This window comes from Nicotiana sylvestris, chromosome 12, assembly GCF_000393655.2.
Source record: "Nicotiana sylvestris chromosome 12, ASM39365v2, whole genome shotgun sequence".
NCBI lineage: Eukaryota > Viridiplantae > Streptophyta > Magnoliopsida > Solanales > Solanaceae > Nicotiana > Nicotiana sylvestris.
Window position 1 is genome coordinate 49,191,860 of NC_091068.1, and position 21,242 is coordinate 49,213,101.

Below are 21,242 nucleotides of genomic sequence, written 5' to 3' on the forward strand. Positions count from 1 at the left end.
ATTTGACCATAGATTTCCAAATTTGTTTTGAAAAATTTGATTTGGGTGAAATTTGGTTTGAAGATGAAAATGTGTTTGGACATCATTTTTCAAACATATTTCACCTTTTTTTTTTGAAAAAATATAAAACATGATTTATACCCACAAGTTCTAAAAACTATCATAAATACCCAACAATACCTTCATCAATAACATTCATTATATTATCGCGAACCATAGTCCTGAACATAAATAAATTTGATACAATTTTTTTAATGAATTACATAGATGACCGAGAAGACGAAGCAGCATTGTTATAAAATAATAAATGATGGACTTTTTTATAAAATACAAAAGTTTGGGTTTTGAGTTTTGGGAATTTGTCAAATATGGATAAAATTTATGAACAAATATGTATTTGCCAAAAAACCCCAAATAAATTTTGGCAAACTCTAAGGCCAAACGGGTCCTTAGTGTCCTTTTCCTTTTTACATATTTTTCCTATTTTCTCCTCATCTCCAACTCTTTGCTTTTTCTTTTTTCCTTTTTTTCTTGTTTTTGTGCATTTTATATGGAAAATGTTCCTAGAAAAAGAATTTCTTTAAGAATTATTTTCTGAATATTTCCCATGTTTAGTTGGATATAACAGGAAGTAATATACAATAATGCCGTATACCAGGAGCACTATAAAATATAAGGATATAACTTTGGTGATATTTTTGAGTATTAAATGTTAAGAATAACAATGGTGAAAAAAATATTAAAAGAATAAAATATAAGTGTTGATTGAAGTGGTAAGAGGTAAATCTTCAGCAATTTGCGGAGGAAATTTGACTTAAGCACGAAAATGAAGAAAACGTCATTTTTCCTCTTTTGACACAACGTATTTTCAACAATTTAAATTAATCAAACACAAAAAATAATTTCATTAAAGAAACATTTTCAACAATACCGCACATACAATTCCCTTCTAATCCTTCTAAGATAATCTTTACATCTCTTTAAAAATAAGCAATAGCCAACAAGAAAAGGACGTCGCAAAAATGCCTTTCTTATATGCTTCTTGTATGGGTAAAATTGATTGATAACACATGTTCAAATGATAACATGACACGTGGAATCGAAGATAGACAAAGAATGAGTCGGGAAACCACCAATACCGGATACAATGGGTGTGACCGGTACTGGATAAATTCCAAAGAGAATGTAGTCGACGGTAGGAGATCAAAGGTTTGCCGTCAGATAGCATTCAATGAGGAAATATTCGCTAACATTAAATGAGCGACCATTGCAGAAAATATTCGCATTCAAAGCCTGATGTTACATGTTCATCAATGACTCCTTTATTATAATTTAAGAGGAGCTTGATCCTAGGATCTTGTTTCCGTAGGTAAAGCTATAAATAGGGGAGTTAGCAGCCATTGTAGGAACATGAAACATTCTACACAAAAAGCTAGACTTTACTATTGCTTTCTCAATTTAACAACTTTATCATCGCTTTTTTTATTTATCATTTTCGCCTTTGCTCTCGGAAGGATGAGTTCGGAATCAGGCTTGTTATCTTCTTTAATTTCAGTCGTCAGATCTTAATTTTGATCCTATGTCTTTATCATTTGTGGATCAAATTAATTTGCTTGTCTATAAACCACGTAACAAATTTAACTGTACTATTTTATGGGTAAACAGTTTGGCGCCCACCATGGGGCATAGATAGTTGCACAATTGTTTTGATTCATTCGTTTATTACTAACTAGTTTTGGTTCTTTCCTTAAAAAAAACCAGGTATGTCAGCTAATGATCTCAACAACACACACAACGTTAAGGCACACAAAGAATTATCCCAACATGATGACTCAATCAGTGAGACTCAAAACGAAGGGGATGAGACGACCCCGGTTCGAGAAGGTCAGTACCCTCAGCATGTGCAGGAATCAACTTCTGATGATGCAGAGGAGGAACATGTCGTGGAAACGGTCAAACTCCTAAGGAAATAGCATAAAGCAATCATGAATCACCTCTCAAGGCAGGATGGAGTGATGACCGGGTTAAAGCAAGCATTGTTGGGCGCCTCCAATAACGCGAACAGAAGGGGCCCGATTCTTCCCAGTGTTCCTGCAAATCAAATGGCTCAGAGAGTCGACAACAACACCCCAAAGGGTGAAGTTGGTTTCGACGAAGCCGGAGGGACCGGTAGCAGATTTGAGAATAACAATGGGAGCGCTCCTTTCAAAGCTGAGCTCCTGAGATTCTTGAGGAAAATGAATGAACTGATTGATCGGAATGTGAAGGAGTTTCACGCTCGGATGGATCAAATTCCGTAGCCGCCACCGCTGCTGCTAAAGTTTCCAAATTCAAAAAATATACACAATTGCCGTTTAAGCCAAGTGCAACACCAGAACTAATTTCGAAGAGATTCAAGATGCCAGACATACCAAAATATGATGGGACTTCGCATCGGCGGGAGCACATCACAACCTACACCATGGCAGTGAAGGGAAACAACTTTGCTCAACATGAGATAAAGTCGGTTCTATTGAAGAAGTTTGGTGAAACCCTCACAAAATGGACCCTGACATGGTACTCTCTCCTACCTGCACATTCAATTGATTCTTTTGAGATGTCTGCAGACTCGTTCATTAAGGCCCATGCTGGAGCTAGAAAGGTTCAAGCCAGAAAGGCTGACACATTCAGAATTTCCTAAGGCAAATCCGAGCTACTGCGAGAATTTGTGATCCGATTCCAGAAGGAAAGGATGCTGCTGCCGGCAGTTCCAGATAAGTGGGCAACTGAGGCATTCACGAAGGGTCTAAACCCGATGAGTTCTGATGCCTCCCAAAAATTGAAGGAGAGTCTGCTCGAGTTTCAAGAACCACAGGGGCAAATATTATGAGTCAAAAATAAGGATAGAAGACAATCAACTTGGACATTTGGTACCGACCAAGGGTCGAGGTCGAGATAGAATCCAGGACAAGTTTAAGAGAGAGTTTAGACCAAACCCTCATTTTGCCCAGGCTTTTCGCACCCGCGCCTCCATCCATCACACATGCGGCACCGTGCCTGCGGTCAAAATCATTGTAGGTGCAGAATTTCATTAACTCCCAAACATCCACTTCTGCGGAAAAGACATCGCACCTGCACTTAAGATTCCTTTTCTGCGGCCCAATATGTGTTTTGCGCATGTGCATTTGCGGAAACCCATGCCTCTACTCCTCTTCGCTTCTGCGCTCATCTACCCGCACCTACGAGCTTGCAGGTGCAAAAAATCCCTCGCACTTGTGCGTCTTCTTAGCTCCATCCATATATGCTTTTGCGGCTCTAGGGTCTCTTCTGCTGTTCGCACCCGCAACCAAATTCACGCAGGTGCGATGCACCAGACTTGAAGCTTCAGCAATTCCTTAAGTCCAAATATGAATCCAATTTCAATCTAAATCACACTTGAGTCTCCCGAGACCCCATCCAACATACAGGTCCTAAAACACAATATGAACTTAATTGAAGCCTCAAATCATATTAAACAACATCAAAATTACGAATCGCACCCCAATTCAAGCCTAATGAAACTAATGAACTTCCAACTTCTAAAATCAATGCCGAACTATATCATATCAACTCCGAATGACTTTAAATTTTGTACACTAGTCCCAAATGACACAACGTGCCTATTTTAACTCCCGGAACCAAAATCCAAATCCGGTAACAATAAAGTCAATTTTCGGTCAAACCTTTAACTTTTCAACTTTCGCCAAAAAGCATCAAACCAAACTACGGACCTCCAAATCAATATCCGAACATACGCCTAAGTCAAAATGCCTATACGAATCTTTTGGGACCATTAAAACTTCATTTAGGAGTTGTCTACACAAAAGTTAAACTCCGGTCAATTCTTTTAACTTAAGCTTCCAACCTTGTGACTAAGCGTCCAAATTCACTCTGAAACCTCCTCGAAACCACTCCAACTACCCCGACAAGTCACATACCTACAAATGAATCTAAGAGAAGCAATAAATAGGGAAACTGAGCTATAATACACAAAATGACCGGGCAAGTCATTACACTCTCGAGGGGATACAATTTTATGTGATTATTAACATGGCTGAGTCGATTCGTATGGCACTAAGATGAGATGACCTGAGTAAGTATGATATATGGTACTTTCCGCTATGTACATAACCTAGTTGACTTTCTTGCGTCGGTGATTGTATAATACTCCCAATGAAAGGTAAAGAATGATTTTCTTATATTTAGGCCTAAGGAGTCGAAAGTTATTTTAATGACTTAATGCAATTGAAATCGCTTTATATGATTTTTATTACAGTCATGTTATAATATAAATATTGAAAAACTTATATCATGGGTTATATTTTACTCGTTTTTTATTTAAAATGATAAAGAACATGAATTTATATAATTTTTATCGTTTTAAATTAAATGTTAGTTGCATTATTTTCTTAAAGCCTTGTCCCAGAAACTTGAGTTAGAGAGAGCATATGATACTTAATGAGTACTGTGGTGTGTACTCAACCCTTAGAGGCCCCTATCCAGGGTCCCGCTTACTTTATGTATTTCAGGATGAGGTATGACACATGATATAACAGAGCTAGGATGACTCTCTTTCCGAGGTATGGTAAAATATCACTTTTACCTTGTAGTAGCTATCATGTTATTTCTTATATTCTTTTGTCGGAATTATTCCAAGTGTTGGTTCTATTTTTTAGTGTAGACTCCATAGATAATTGTGTTGGATTGTAAAAATATTATTGTGGACGTCATGCATAAAGGAATAATTATTTAATTTGATTATATTATTTTATAAAATATACACATATGATGTTGGACATGAAAAATATTCTATGACTTGATTTGAAAATATACATGATTTTTAATTGGCTTCTGCAATTATATTTGATTTTAATATATAGGTTGGTTCGCTCTGATTGAGTAGTGTGTCGGGTGCTTGTCATGTCAATTTGAATTGTGACATGTATCCCATATGTATTTCCCGTGTGTCACTTGTATTTCTATATATATCCATTGTATATATCTTTTATATCCATATATACCTGTGTATGAGATTCATGTGAGACACATGTGTCGCACAAAAAAATTTCAACTCAATTTCAACTGTGAATTTTGACTCCAAACTAATCTAAATCACCTCTAATCTTACTCAAATTTTGTATATTGTCTTGTCTATGTGTTTTCAATGAATTCCAACTATACTCTTTCAAAAAATGCTTAATTTTCCTAATTTTTTTTGAATATTATATATTATTGATAACTTTTGTGGCAAAAATTAAATGATTAAAATGACTATTTTGGGCTGTTCCGGTAATTTTCCCAAAATCTTTGAATGTTTTGAGGTAGTGGGTAGCGGATTGACAATTGTTGTGATATTATTGGGCCAAAAAGGGCTATTCGGGCTTGAGACTTCATTTTCCAAGCAGTAAAAGCCCATGTGACACAAATGTCAGATATAAGACGTGCGCTTTCTAGGGTTCACAGATAGTCCGCCCCTTTACTGCTGCATTTTGGTGGAGGCTTCAGTTGATTTCCCACCTCTCCTCAATTTTCTTCGAGCAGCTATGGTATCATTCTTCTCCTTTCAAATATCTATCATAATACATTTTTGTCAGTCTTTTTTAATCGATTTTGTGTTTTCAGATTATCCCAGAGAAGAACCGGAGAGAGATCTCCAAGTACCTCTTCCAAGGTTAGTATGCTCTACTTTTTCCTTTTTTTTTATTGTTGTCTGTTTATAAATGTATGTAATTATGGAAATTATTTGTATTAGAGGGAGTATGCTTTGCAAAGAAAGATTACAACTTGGCAAAACATCCGAATATCGATGTGCCGAACCTACAGGTGATAAAATTGATGCAGAGTTTCAAGTCGAAGGAATACGTGCGTGAGACTTTTGCTTGGATGCACTACTATTGGTATCTTACCAATGACGGCATTGAGTTCCTCAGGACTTACCTCAATCTTCCTTCTGAAATTGTCCCTGCTACTCTCAAAAAATCTGCTAAGCCTCTTGGTCGTCCCATGGGTGGACCTCCTGGCGACCGTCCCCGGTAATTTACTTATATATAGCTTATGTGTCTAAAGTTTTATGTTTTTTTCTTTCTTGGATTCTATAGTTACTATGTACTATGCCAAACAAATTGGATTGACATTGGGGTATTGATGGATTTGCAGTGGACCACCTAGGTTTGAGGGAGATAGGCCAAGGTTTGGTGACAGGGAAGGTTATCGTGCTGGTCCAAGAGGTCCACCCGGTGATTTTGGAGGTGAGAAGGGTGGAGCTCCAGCTGACTACCAGCCTGCATTCAGGGTAATTACTCTTTTACCTATACCCTGTCATTTTTCATATCTTTCTGTTCAATTGAAGTGTTTTTGATAGATCTATTGGAACTAGCAACACTATTTCTGCGTTTTATCTGCATTGCTGAAGTTCCACTTTCACTTCTTATTTGAGTAGATCATATATTAGCACTAGTAGTAAGAGGGAAAGGATATTCTCAGTTCTAGACTGTGAAAATTTTCTGTTCCATGAAATTCTTGTGATCTATCTTGTTTCACCTAATGCATTTGATTTTTCACCTATTGTGACTCACATTATTGCACTGATACTATGAATAAAAATGATCCCAAGCTTATTGCATCGTGTTTAATTATTGTTCCTCATTTGACTTGACTTTTTAAGCTTCTTCTACACTTCACCTCACAGCTGTCCTATGAGATTCTGTATTCCCAATTCATACATTGCATTCTGCAGTACTGACTGCTTATGCTCATGTACTGCATGATAAGTTTTAGTGGAAGATGCACCCATACTAAGCACTCCTTTAGTCAAGTTACGCCTTTAGAGTCCGTAGTATAGGTGATTATCTAAGAGTTTGTGGTAATTTTAATAGTCAGAAAAGGGCCACAAATGCCCTTAATGTATTGAAAATAGCTCAAAATGCCCTTCGTTAAACTTTGGGACCAAAAATACTCTTCAAATTTGTTTTTCGGCTCAAATCTGCCCCTGAGATTAATGGACCAAGTTGGACCTTTAAACACAAGGACACGTGGCATGCTATAAGCATGCTACATGTATATATTACTAAACAAATAAAACCCACCCATTTTCTTAAAAATTATCCAACAACCTGCTGATCCAAAAACCAGTCTCTCTGTCTCTTTCCTCTCCATGAACGATTTTGGGTTTTCCATCCAGCCAATAAACACAATCTTTCTTCGTCCCGTGTTGATGTAAGATACACAAACTTCATCATTTATTCCCCTTGTCTCGAAGAAATCATAAAGAGAATGCTACAGTTCATCATCCAATTCCGTGCAAATCACAAGTTAATCAAAAAAATACCAATCAAACTACCAGGAAAATTGCAATTGCTAGCAATGGGAGATCATTAGCTGCACAGATAAAAAAGACACGAAGAAAAATAGAAATGAAGTAGGAGTACGATCACCAAAGAAAAACCTTTCTAGACTAAATAATGACTCCTCTTTAATTTTCAAATTTAGCTATTCATATTTAAAATAGTGCAAGAATGATTCAAAGCCATGGCCGTAAAAGAGTTGAGAAGAAATTTTGGAATGTTCGGTTTTATATATTTATATGTTTAGACTTAACCACCAATATCATGATAAATGTTGAAGAAGAGCCGGGTGGGGTTTTAGGTCAGTGGCTCATTGGGTAATTTCTAAGAAGCTTGGTGGGTTTTACTTGTTTCCTGATATATACAAGTGGCATCCTAATGACGTACCACGTGTCTATTTTGAGTCCGAAAAATGACTCAGGTTGGTCCGTTAATCGCTGGGGTAGATTTGAGTCGAAAAACAAACACGGAGGGGATTTCTGGTCCCAACGGTTAATAAAAGATATTTTTGAACCATTTTCAATACGTTAAGCGTATTTTTGGCCCGTTTCCGTTTAATAGTAGATAACAAATCCTTTTGGCTGTTTGGTAATGTAAACCATGTATTATTAGTATTCACGAAAGCTTCATAATCCTACCTTTCTTTTTTTTGGGGTCACTTGGTTGTATCTTTCCTTTGTTAGGCTTAGGACTAAAATTTGGATTTTGTTCTATTACTCATGATTGATTATGCTGTCTACCTTGTTACAAAAACTCTAACAGTAAATTCAATCTAACCTATCATTCTATAACCTGTAGGGTGGTGGTGGAAGACCTGGATTCGGGCGTGGGGCAGGAGGTTTCGGTGGTGCACCCCCTAGCTCAAGCTTCTCTTAGATTGATCTTATCTTTATTGTAGCTAGTTTTTATGCAATTTTGATAATCACATGCTGGAATTGACTTGCAGCAGTCGAAAGCACTTGGTTCAATTGGGCATAAACTTCTTTATTGGATTTTTAGAGAACTAATTTTGCATGTATTGTTTATGTTTGGTATGAGAAATATTAGTAGTATATGTTTTTTCACAGTAATTTGACTATACTTCTCCGAAAATGATTATAATTTTCATCCTTTACTGATAAAACTGACTTGGACGAGGTCAGAAAACTTATATCTGATTACATGGATGTTTTATTTCTTATTGCATCATGTTCTTGCATGATCCTTATCGATTTACTTCGTTGTAAAACCTAACTGTGAGATTGTGACTATGTGAGGGGAAACAGGTATAGTTTAATGCTACTGCTAGCATATTGCAATATTTACTACTGCAAGTATTTCTAGCTTATTATAATAATTGCTCCGAATCCTTTGTTTCGCGTGCATATCTTTAGGGGTTGTTTGGTACGAGATATAAGTAGAAATAATGTTGGGATAAAAATTTAATACCACCGTACTACTTTGTTTGGTTAGCAAACTTGGGATAAGTTTTCTCCATATATGAAAATTAGTACCGAGATAACTTATACCTTGTAGGGATGGGTTAATTAGTGCCGGGATAACTTATACTTTCTTGGAAATTATGCAAATGTCATTTTTAATACTCTCTCTGTTCCAATTTTTGTGAACCTATTTCTTTTTTGGTCCATTCCAAAAAGAATGACCTCTTTCTAAACTTGGTAACAATTTAGCTTAAACTTACAATTCTATCCTTAGTTAGAAACTTTTATAATCACACAAATACTCTGGGTCCCTTTTTGACTTGTTTAGGACCACAAATTCTAAAAGTCTTCATTTTTTCTTAAACTTCGTGTCCAGTCAAACAGATTCACATAAATTGGAACGGAGGGAGTATAACGTACCAAACAGTGGATAAAAAACAATATCAGGATAACTAAGTCTGGCATAACTAATCCTAGCATAACTTGTATTCAAACTAAACGACCCCTTGGTGGACAAGAATGAATTTGCATCAAATATTTTTATGGCGTACCTTTTTAGTGTAGAATGGTAACTCCAAAACCATACTATCAATTTTTAGTTTGGCTTAATGTCCAATTTGGTACTCGTATTTGCAAGATTTTCTATTCTCGACTCAATTTCACTAGTTCTCACTTACATACCTTAACTAGTTGCTTATATTTTAGCAACTTGTTACATACCTTAACATTTGAAGATAAATGTCTGCAACATTAATGTATTACTCCTGAAATGCATCATGCAAACTACCACACTAAACCTATCAACTAATGCACGACTTTTAATATCATGATTGTCGTAGTAGATTCCACATTTCCTTGATTTTTCTTTTTCCTAAAAAAACCTTCTTCAACAAGGTTAGTTAGAGCCCCTTACGCATATATTTAGTAGGCAAAAGGTGAATAAAAAAGAGAGAATTACATAATAATACAGCCTACCAGCTACATTGCAACCGAATGGATCATTTACAAGTTTGCAAATTTGTAGCCCAAAATCAGTAGGCCAGATCAGGAAAAAAACGAGCATTAATGCCTTTTTTTTATTTTGGATCTTCAGGAGCAAAATTTTCGTGATTTTCTTCTTCTTTTTCCCAAGTTTATACATTTCTATTCCAGTTAAAAAAACGCAAAAAGATGCGATGCTAGTTGAAAACCCTACAATCTCTTCTCCAAGTTCCAACTAGCAAAATTTTGCTCTAAGTTTCTGATTTAGCAGAGAAATTAACAAGGAAAGAAAAATCTAAAAGTTCGTGATTTAGAAGAAAAATCAACAAAGAAGTCGACTTTATACATAGATTATTCGAGATAAAGTAAGAAAACACACAAAAATTTTAAATTTCACCTTTTTTTCTTGCAATGGAAATTATCATGTCTACATTCTTCATAGTGGTGGATGGGATAACGATAATAACTTGGTTAATCCCCGCAAGTGATGTAACCATAAATACACATATGTAAAGCATCAAATAGGAAAAATAAGGTTAAATACTCAAAACAACCGGTCGGGTCGTTACAAAAAGGTCACATAAAAATGTAAAAATACTAAATAATGAATAATGTTGTTGAGTTGTCCCACATCGATGAAATTTGAGGTCCTTGATCTCCTTATATTTCAAGTGCAAAAGATATTGTTACACATTTTTCTATGAAAAACTTGCTAAACAGCAGTAATGTAATATAAAAACTTCCAGATCACGAACGAAAACTTACATATGCTACACGTTTTACATAACTAAAGGCAATTTGGTTTACAACTTATTGACCTTAATTAAGATACTAGAAGATTAATGAAATTCCTTGAAAAGGTGATTACTTCCAATTTGTCTAACATAGCACATGTCAATACACTACAAAACATTAGTAGCAAATTGATGTTAGACATGGGTAAATGTTTAGCGAAATTTTAACAAAAATGAAAAACAGATGCATAGCTTAGATGTTCAGCAACATGCATATGGTGAGAATGTTAACCCTTTCTGTTCAATGATGATCCAAATTTAGTTAGTTTTGATAACCCACGTAGTGCTAGTTTCTCAAAAATGAATATCATACCATGCATATAGAAGAAAAAGTGTAGTAGGGACAGAGCGACGTTTCATCAGCCAACCTTCAGCTTCAAAACAATAATGACTGAGCGACATTTCAACGTTTTCTGTTGGCAAAAGGCAGTTATAAATAGTCTATGGAATCAAAACCGAGTATCAACACATACGAAGAATTAATGGCTTTTGTTTCAGCCTTTGTCATTTCCATGGTTTTTAGTGAGCTTGTTTTTGTCTGTCAATCCAATCCAGTTTGTCAACCAATTTATCCTAAATATGAGATCCCAGTGTACAAAGAAGACAGAGACAACGTGCATTTTGCACAGAACTTGGAGTTCTTGGAAGCAGAATATTTTTTGTGGGCTTCCAAGGGACATGGTATTGATGTAATGGCACCATATTTAACCAAAGGAGGACCTCCTCCCATTGGTGCCCAAAAAGCAAATCTTGATAGTCTCACATACAGGATTATCGAGGAATTTGCCTACCAAGAAATTGGTCATCTAAGGTGGGAAAATGCCACTGTATACCCGCTCTCAAAATAATAGCCGAAAAAAAATATATTTTTGCATATTCTTTGTATATATATACACTACATATGTTATATACAAAAATTATACCATTTTTATATATTTTTCTAGTTACTGAATGTAAATAGTTTCTGCCGCGGGCTAAAAATGATAATATCTGTATTTTATTAATGCCCTCTCTCCTAATCAGCGGTAGGGGTGGTAAAATAGTTAAAAGAAAACAATTAACCACCCATATTATCCACGAAAAAATGGGTTGGATAATGAACTTTTTAAAATGGGTCAAATATGGATAAGAACCATATTATCCATTCAGAAAATGGATAACGTAACCAATGAGTCTAACTTTTACATTTGTAAAGCCTCAAATTGGGGGTTCCTCAAATTAGTGAGACTAAGAATTCTCCCAAAAGTGATCCATATGCAAGAATTCATGGATAATATGGTTACCCATATTATACGCCGGTTAACCTGTTTTTTATCCGTATTAAATATGGGTCAGGTCGGATAATTGATCCGTTTTTTCATTATCCGTTTTCGACCCGAACCATATCCGATCCGATCTGTCCGTTTGCCGCTCCTAGTCACCGGATTCATATTTTTTTTTTCCTTTTTCAAAGTGCGGATATATGCGATTAACTTTTATTTTAATTTGTGGGTTTTTAGGGCAATTGACAAAACAGTGGGCGGTATTCCAAGACCTTTGATGGATCTTAGCCGTGAAAACTTCGCAAAATTATTTGATGAAGCAATTGGATACGAACTGGAGCCCCCATTTGATCCCTACAGGGACAGCTTGAGCTACATGCTATCTTGCTATGTTATTCCATATGTTGGAATGAATGGCTATGTTGGCATGAATCCACAGCTCAAAGGCTATGCCGCAAAACATGTGAGTTCTAATTAAGAATCTGCATAATCCCCACCACTCTATATTCGAAAAAAGTGAAAAAAAATTACTTCTTCTCTATAATTTTTTATGCATGAGTACACCTACCGGCTAGCTACCGCCGCCCCGGCGGCCGATGGAGCTCTTCTACAATATAATGGGTTCATCGAACCCAATAATTTTTTACGTGGATTTTTTTTTGTATGTATATATAAATACACTAAAATTTTCTATAAATATTAGATTTTCATAATTTTAAAAGTACAATGAATTCAGTGCTAAGAACCTTAAGGATGGAACCCATCAACTTTAGATCTGGGATCGCCTCTGGTGCCTAGTTATGCATCAATAAAGCACAATGGAACAGTTCGATATATGCTGACGTCGTTAATATATTTTTATTTATGGCCATGATATTCACCCTAATCTCCGGCGAAGCGTCTACAGTTTCAATTTGAGAAGTTAAGCAATTTAGCTCTCTTTCATCATGTTCTCTGAAATCTAATAATTGGTCAAGGCTAAGTTACCAAGTCAAAGTAGATTTGTTACCACTAGTATGTTGGTCTTCCGCAATAGGATCATATAATTCAATATTTTTGACGCAGAATACACACAAAATCTTTTTATATAAAATCTTTTTATGATTTAAACAAAAATTCTACTTATAGAGATGGAAAAAAGTGCGTGTAGAGTCTATGAGTGATTTTTGTTTAAATCATAAAAATATTATATATAAAAAATTTTGTTTGAGCCATAAAATAAAAATGAAAGACAAATGTCTAAGTACAAGAAAATAATTATTTGATTCTTTTTAGCCAACTGGATAATGAACAAAACTCTACCTTGGAAGTCTTGAATGAAAGAAGGGGGAGGCGGTGAAAGCCACTCCTTAGTAAGGTTCGACTTTTTCTATTATTTTAAATAATAAAATAATATAAAGAAAGAAATTATTTTTCGAGGAGCTCCCTCTCCTTGATCTCTTCTTTTTGTTTTTAGCCACATTTGGCCTTTTAGCCGTCAATATAGTAAATTTAAAGTTTATTCATAATTTATAATTTCATCAATTCAATTTCACAAGTTATCATGCTTCCTTACTAGTTAGCAATAACACTAGTAACCTTTGCAGAGTTAAAAGCCCTTGTGACTTCTTTTGGAAAGCTATTTATAATTTATTTTTAAATACACAAACATCATCAACTAACTAAGAGAAGATGACTTTTTTCTCGGCGAACAAAAAAATATATTAGTTATTTAATCTATAAAAAATACTATCGGAATTATCTTAAACATATTAGAAAAGTCAGAATCCAGCATTTACATTTTGATTAATCTATGTAATTTTTTTCTTTGTTTTACAAATAACCTCTATCCAAGAACATAACAATGCATTAGATATTGTCCTTTTTCTAAGCGGAAATCTGTGATTATACTTGAATCACCTGGCATTGATGGATTCTAAATATGTTAAGACTTAAGCCTATCCTAAAATGATAGAAAATATGAAATTCATATTAAAATAAAAATTTAGAATTTATTCGTTGAAGCTATCCTGAAAGATGATTTAGTTTTTGAGTGTGTCTATTATCTGCTCTCATTTAAATAGGGATCTTTTAAAAGTAAATCTGGCCTCATCAAACATCTATTTTGTTATTTATATTGTTTTATACAATCGATTCTTATTTAAGTAGGGATCTTTTAAAAGCAATACCTGACTTCATCAAAAACCTATATTTATTGTTCGTAGTTTTAAAAATATTTTTAGATATTATATGAAAATACTCGACTTGTTTATTTTTATAAGAATATTTTATTATGAGATTTTTAATTCTATTGCATTTACATTATTCTTTCATAAAATATATTAAGGGACGCTTTTCTATCAATCATAACAATAGATTTCTTTCTATTGTTTTGTTTGTACATTTAAAATGGCAGGTACTTTCCTCACGTGAGCAAATGCATGAAAAAACAACATAAAGATGATATTAATCTATCTTTATTAATCTCAAAAATAGTCAAATGACAGAAACAAAAATTGGTTATTATGGTAGTAATATGTGGATGTTAAACTAAACAAACATATGCAAGGAAATGTTTTTTAACAGCGTGTGCTTTATTGTATACCAAGTAACAAAAGTTTTTTTAATGTATTACACATGAAAAGTAGTGAATAATAAAAAATAATACAAAGTTATTGGCTTGAAAAAAATTATACCGCTGCATCTTTATCAACCACAAACAACACCAAACTAATCCTATAAATTAATAAGTCACATCATAAGCATCGTGCATCCAAGGTGAAACAAGAAAACCATGACAAGGAGATTTTTTTTTTTTTTTTTAAAAGTTCATCCATACTTACTTGTGGAAAAATATATTCAGTGCATGCATTTCTAAAATAATAGGTAGGAATCTTAAAGCATATGATTATTTATGTGTTGCTTTTGCTAGTATATTGGTGTTATCAAAATAATAAATAATTTTATGGATATTCTATAGAAAGCAATCAAAAGAATGGAAAATGAGATTTTTTTTTTTTAAAGTTTTGGAAAGTGACGATTTGTTTCTTTAGCTCTGGGAAGTGGTGATTTGTTTCATTTGGATTTGTAAATTCAATGGTTGTGACCATTAATGAAGGGGTATGAAGCATTATTTTGTGGATTTTTATAGGGTAAGTTTTTTTATTTTAAAAAAAAATTGATATAAGTAAAATATCTAAATTATTTAGAAAGATATTTTAGTAAATTAACTTTTTAGTTTTGGGCTTCACACTTTTAAAATATACTAGTCTTAGGGTATGTGCTTTGCGCGTATACCCGTATCAACGAATATATAATTTTTTAAAAATTACGTAAAAATATAAACTAAAAGTTAAAAAAAATTGAAAATGACAAATATTATTCCCAGTTAGATAGATCAATAAATAAAGATGCCATATACTACAAAAATTTCCAGATGCCTTATTTGTCATTTAAAAAGGACTTATCAGAATTTCAAAATTAAAATTCAATCTTTTGGTCTTCTAGAAATTTAGGATGAAAAAATTGGCGCTATACCTCCTAAAAGTTGATAGTGATAATGTAAGGTTTAAAGAATAACTAATTTTGAATAATATTTTATAATAAATTACTCATATTTAGTATATATAAGAAATAGAGGATAAAATGTATTATAATATATATATATATATGTCACCTATTGGACTGAATTTAAGAAAGGAAAAAAACAAATGGTAACTCATTTTAAATACATTTTATCCTCTGCTATTTCGTCCTTATTGCTTTAAATTTGCATTGTTATCGATTTGACTCTTAGTTTAATATTATAATCAATTTTTTTTACTTTTTTCACCATTAATTTATGTACCTTAAGAGTTTTATCAACTTGAAATTTGTTTTTACTTATACGATGAATTTAAAAATAGTTACATCGAATTCTTTTGCTAATCAGTTAATTTAACGACTTAATTATTTGTTCTCAATATTTTGAATTCGCTCATCCCAAATTTAAATACTTATTATAATTATAATTTTATTCAATAAAAATTCTACTTTCAAATAGTTAAATAGTATGTCAATTTTGAATTGTTGTGCTTCAGGAATCATTGTGCTTTTGACTAAGAAAATCATTGTGCTTTAATAAAGTAGGAGTCAAAATAGAAAGCACAATGATTTTAAAATAGAAAGCATGTTTGACTCCTATTTCAAATAGTTAAATAGACTACTTTAAAGTTTCTAAAAGTAAGAAAATCGTATAGTTTAAGATAGCTTTAATAATAAGGGACTTCAAATAAGGAAATTCATATATGGTAAAAAGTTAAACAAATTTAATGTGTTAGATATTGGGATTTTCTACCTAAAAATTAGAAAAGCAACTTAAAATTATAAATTTATCTAACGTGAAATCTATTTTTAAAGGATAAAAAAGACAATTTCACTAAAGGGCTTTGTACTTTGCGCATATATCTCATATTAATTAGTATAAAACTTTACTAATCATATAAAAATTATTAAACTATGTACAATTGTTAAGTATCATTTCCAAAATATTTTTAGAATTTTATATTGAATTAAAGAGTAAGATAATTATGGATATTGAAATAATTTATATCAAATAATAATATCTATTAGAATGTGTATTTAAATTTTAGTACATAAAATTTATAGATTTGATTAAAAGGCAATGGACATACTATTATATAACCTGAGGATCAAACATGCTTTTTCATAAATAGTCTTTCTTTCTTTTTATTTTTTATTTTTGCTAAGATAATTAAGTCATATAAAATTAATTGATTTTAATTGTATTACCAGTTATAAATTTTTAATTGAGAAGGAGTGGCAACGAATTATCAGCTTTAGTTATAGTTCGTACTTAGTCTTTTTTTTACTAAGATAATTAAAATACATAGAATAAAAATATTAGCTAATTCAATATTTAAAAATAAATTGTAATATCCAACATTTAAAATATTAATGAAAATTATAGTTATATATATGCAATGCATATTTATGCTGATATGTTTGTTTCTTATAATTGCATATATATTTATCACCAACAAATTTATTTTAATCTAATTTAGTCTAAAATAATTAATTAAAACTAATGAAAAAGAAAATATAGATAAAACACAACGTGTGCATGGAGAAAACATGAAGAGAAGCAATATTATCACTAAATTTGTAACGTGCACCATAAACTAATATAGTAACATTCTTTTATTAAGGTTATGTTAGTTCAAGTAAGAAATAATTTAGTAAGAAAATCTCGGTTGATTATAAAGTTCTAAATATTAAAAAGATTAACTTAGATTATAATTTTATCCAATATAAAATTTTATTCAAAGAACCCCAATAAATATCTGGATGCTCGAAATTTAACAGAAGAAGAAATTTAAACATATACAAAGGTTGAAAATAAACAGAGTTCATCAACATATTATGATAGATGACAAAATAGTTTCTTGCAAACAAATATTTGTTATGTGAAAGCAAAAGGCAATAGCTAAAGGTGAACTTTAGAACAAATACTCCTTAAAAAATTATATAAAAATAAATAAAAAGGAGCTCTACATAATGACTTCGATAATTTTGATTGAGTTGATAGGATTTTTGCATTATAACTGTTTATAAAAATTTAGTTATTAATTTCAATGAGGACAAATAAAAAAGTGGTTTAAATCACTTCTAAAACTTTAGAATCCTAACTAATCAACATTTACTTTGTTGGACGTTCTAGGAAATATGGGTAATTTCAAATAAGGAAGGAATTATTAAGTAAAATTTAGTTGAGTTAAAAGTCTTAAATATTAGTAGTTTCTACCTAATTCAAATAAGGAAAGAGAATTTTAGTTGATTTCAAAGCCTTAAAAATCAAAAAAATTATTTAATTACTATTTTGTCCAATATAAAATCTATTTTTAAAGGATAAAAAAGGTGAACAACATTTCGCTAAGGGGCTTCGTGCTTTTAATATAGTATAGTTTTAATGTACGTGCGTTGCACGTGTGCATCACGTTAGTCAATATAAAATATATATGAATTATAGAAATATAACGATGAAGGTTAAATTCAATGCAATATATGTTTAAATGATGAAAATAAATATTAGTACATTGATGCAATATATAGTTGAATTCAACATTTCTGAAAGAATTTAATGTAATTAGTTCTATAGTATTTATAATTATAAATATTTAATTATATAAGATACAAATATGATAGGTTGTTATTTCATCTAACAACTCTTTGTAAACTCTACGTTCATAATGTTATTATATAAAAATAATAATTGTTCATTCAAAGTTAATCAAAATTATAGACAAGCCAAATGAACCTCTTCTTGTGTAAACAAATTATCTAGATTCTTATTGATCTAAGTCTAAATTCCCTACTTTGCACGTTTATCCAACACCAAATAAAAGTTAATACTATCCTAAACTCACTCTAAATGCACTATGCTATTGACAACTTTGAAATTTCAAGAGTTCACATTATTGAGGTCAATTTTCTAAAATTATGGGGGGGGGGGGGGATTGGGGGGAGGATGACAAATATATAGCTATTTCAAGAGTTCCAAATGCATTAGTTTATCTTAAGTTTAAAAAATGAAATGTAGTTACAAATTCGCATAGTATGACTGTAGCTTAATTTATTTCTAAATTAACATTATTTTAGTTCAATCTTCTAGAAATTTAAAGTTGAGATAATCAAAACTCTTAAATGTTAACAGGAAAAAGGCGAACATGCATTGTTGATGGATGTTTCATATTTTAGGCAATCAATTATTGATAATTTAGAGAGAGAAACATATTATTATATACCTCATAGGCTAAGAATTAAAATAACTTTAATGGAATGTACTAAACTTCAAAAGAATATTTATAAAAAACTGATCAAATAAGGAATGATTTAATAAGTTAAAATTTAATTCAATTTGAAGTCCTAATTGTTAGGATCTTCGTAAGTAAAATTCTAGTTGATTTGAAGTCCTAAATTAGGAAAATAATTAAATGATTATTTTATCTATAGTAAAATTAGCTTTTAAATAGTAAAAAAAATATTTCAATAGGGATTTCGTGCTTTTAATATAGCATAGATAGATAAATAATTTCCTACATAGTTTAAGTGAGAAAAAAATCTAATAAATAAATTTTTATTAATTTGAGACCCCAATAAGTCATATATTTTACTCAGGAAAATAAGTAATGACCCCAATTATTCCTCATAATTTGTATTTCTTAATTTTAATTTAATATGAAAGTAATAAAATAATTAAAAATATATTATTATTACCTGCACCGGATGTTTACACCTAACCAATAGATACATGACATGTGTCTTGCATATGGATTTCAATCATTTAACCATAGTAAATTATATTCATTCTCATCTAATTAAATTAATTAACCATAGTGAGTTAATATAGTTTGGTGTAAACACATGGTCTGAGTAAGTATTTACCCAACTATGATAATATCTTGGTTGAACTTTGTATAATCCTTAAGAAATTAAGAATAATATATCTCAGTTTGCATTTAATAAATAAGATATCATATTACTTAATTTAATCAAAATATAATAGAAAATTATGTTAAGAAAATCATTCTTTTCCATTCTAAAGTATTGTCTTGTTATTAAATAAATTCCTTAAATTGAATTTATTTTAGTTCTTAGATTTTAAATTGATACGACATCTAGGGTCAAACTTCCAAATATTTGGCAAGAGAATATTTAAGTAAAATCGTTTTTAATATTTAGCTAAGAGTTATTGCTTAAATCTTTGGTGTTAGAAGTAATGAATTTTAAAAGGAAAGAATTTATAAAGCTAAATTTTTTCTTTATTTTAAATTCTTCGATTATAGAAGTTTTGTATATAGTTTGAATAAGGAGTGATTTAATATCTAAAATTTTAATTAATTTCGAAGTCCTAAATATTAAGAAAATAATTAAATGATTATTCCTAAATATAAAGGAAACAATTAAATGTCAATTCCTAAATATTAGGGAGATAATTAAATAAAAGTTTTAAATATTAGGATAATATTTAAAAGACTATTTTGTCTAGTCTGAACTCTAGTTTTAAAAGGGTAAAAAAAGCGAACGACGTTTCGCTAAGGGCCTTCGTGCTTTTAATATAGTATATAGATATATATATAGAAGATAGAATTATAGGAGCACCTACTTAGGTAAAAACAGAGCACAATGGAACACGTTAGCTATATGCTGACCTCGTTAGTCTATTTTTCTAAATGGCCATTGCATCAGTTAGGCAATTTAAGGTTTCTTTGATCACGTTCTCTAAATTCTTATATTTGGCCAAAGTAGATTATCAAAAATCTTAATCCATGCATGCTTTTTCTCTTTACAGCTTGTGGCAGGACTATTGGGAGTTGAAGCAGGGCAAGATGCAGTGATTCGTATGTACCTTTATGAAAGAGCTGATGAAGTAGTATGGCCTTATGAATACACTGTGGCCTACTTTACAGATCGCATTTCAAATTTAAGAAACCGATTGGGAATGTGCGGAATCAAAGATGAAGGCATTTATGTCCCTTTAGAACTTGGAGCTGAAAATCGAACAGAAAGTAACGTCTTATCTGCTGACTATTATTCCCTCTCTTACCCAAGAACTCCGCAAGAGATTCTCAGGATTGTACACAGCACGGGTAGTGAGCATATGCCTGGTGGATTCTATCCCCACGGCGCTAATGGGAGGATTGCCAGAGAATTGCTTCAAGATCCATGATATGAAATATCACGTGATACGAATCATCATTTGCCTTTCACTTGTATGATAAATCAATAAATAGAACTGATATAGAAACTGTTTGACCAAAAAGTTTCAAGCCTTTTTATTAAATTAATTGAATAAGATGATATGGAGTGAATCCTAGCCAGAGATAATTTATTCTAGATCTGAGATAGAAGACAAAAATAAACAAACATAACTGAACGTAAAATTTGATCACAATCGTGATTGGATTTCATAATGTAAGAAAAGGAAGATGGCTTCAATAATATCAAATGATAACGAATACATAAAGGAAAGGAATCACCATTCTTGAACAAGATAGACCTTCATACATTTGACAAAGTTGAACTACAGATAAATGCCAGGATCCTGAGATTTATCCCCCTTTTGGCGAAGAGCCTGGGGGATGGAACATCCTCTCCTTCTGAGGGATGTATGTGTATGTATGTGTTCCCATCAGCCCCCCCCCCTTCTGTTATTCCCTCTCATGATATTTATACAAAACACTTCCCTTACCAGCAGTCCTTAAACGGAGTACCTAAGTTCTTGGAATATCCTCTAGAGTATTCCTTTGAAATGTCTAAGTGTCAAACTAGTCGTTCGGGCCGAACTGAGTGCTCGACCTCGATCGTAGCTGAATCATTCGCTGATATATTGCTTCATGTACGTGACTTCGGCTTGGTTGACTCCTGGTCGTTCTTCCTTAAGTA

General features: G+C 32.0%; 2 protein-coding genes across 2 annotated transcripts; both read left to right on the forward strand.

Moving 5' to 3' along the window:
* The first annotated feature begins 5,366 nt into the window (after window positions 1-5,366).
* LOC104228692 (small ribosomal subunit protein eS10z-like) lies at window positions 5,367-8,453 on the forward strand. Its single transcript, XM_009781216.2, has 5 exons — window positions 5,367-5,564; window positions 5,641-5,689; window positions 5,771-6,050; window positions 6,175-6,310; window positions 8,160-8,453. Exons 1-5 carry the CDS (start codon window positions 5,562-5,564, stop codon window positions 8,235-8,237), a joined length of 546 nt encoding a protein of 181 aa, XP_009779518.1. The 5' UTR covers window positions 5,367-5,561; the 3' UTR covers window positions 8,238-8,453.
* A 2,587-nt stretch (window positions 8,454-11,040) lies between these two features.
* LOC104228693 (ferritin-like catalase Nec2) lies at window positions 11,041-20,598 on the forward strand. The gene is made up of 3 exons (XM_070165500.1): window positions 11,041-11,368; window positions 12,057-12,282; window positions 20,149-20,598. Exons 1-3 carry the CDS (start codon window positions 11,070-11,072, stop codon window positions 20,524-20,526), a joined length of 903 nt encoding a protein of 300 aa, XP_070021601.1. The 5' UTR covers window positions 11,041-11,069; the 3' UTR covers window positions 20,527-20,598.
* The last annotated feature ends 644 nt before the right edge of the window (window positions 20,599-21,242 follow it).

Excerpts from the sequence above, each read along its gene's own strand:
- LOC104228693 (XM_070165500.1), top strand. The coding sequence starts at position 11,070 with ATGGTTTTTAGTGAGCTTGTTTTTGTCTGTCAATCCAATCCAGTTTGT. Across the intron at positions 11,369-12,056 it reads CAAGAAATTGGTCATCTAAG|GGCAATTGACAAAACAGTGG; the intron begins GTGGGAAAATGC and ends GTGGGTTTTTAG. Across the intron at positions 12,283-20,148 it reads AAGGCTATGCCGCAAAACAT|CTTGTGGCAGGACTATTGGG; the intron begins GTGAGTTCTAAT and ends TTCTCTTTACAG.
- LOC104228692 (XM_009781216.2), top strand. Across the intron at positions 6,051-6,174 it reads CCTCCTGGCGACCGTCCCCG|TGGACCACCTAGGTTTGAGG; the intron begins GTAATTTACTTA and ends ATGGATTTGCAG. Across the intron at positions 6,311-8,159 it reads ACTACCAGCCTGCATTCAGG|GGTGGTGGTGGAAGACCTGG; the intron begins GTAATTACTCTT and ends TATAACCTGTAG.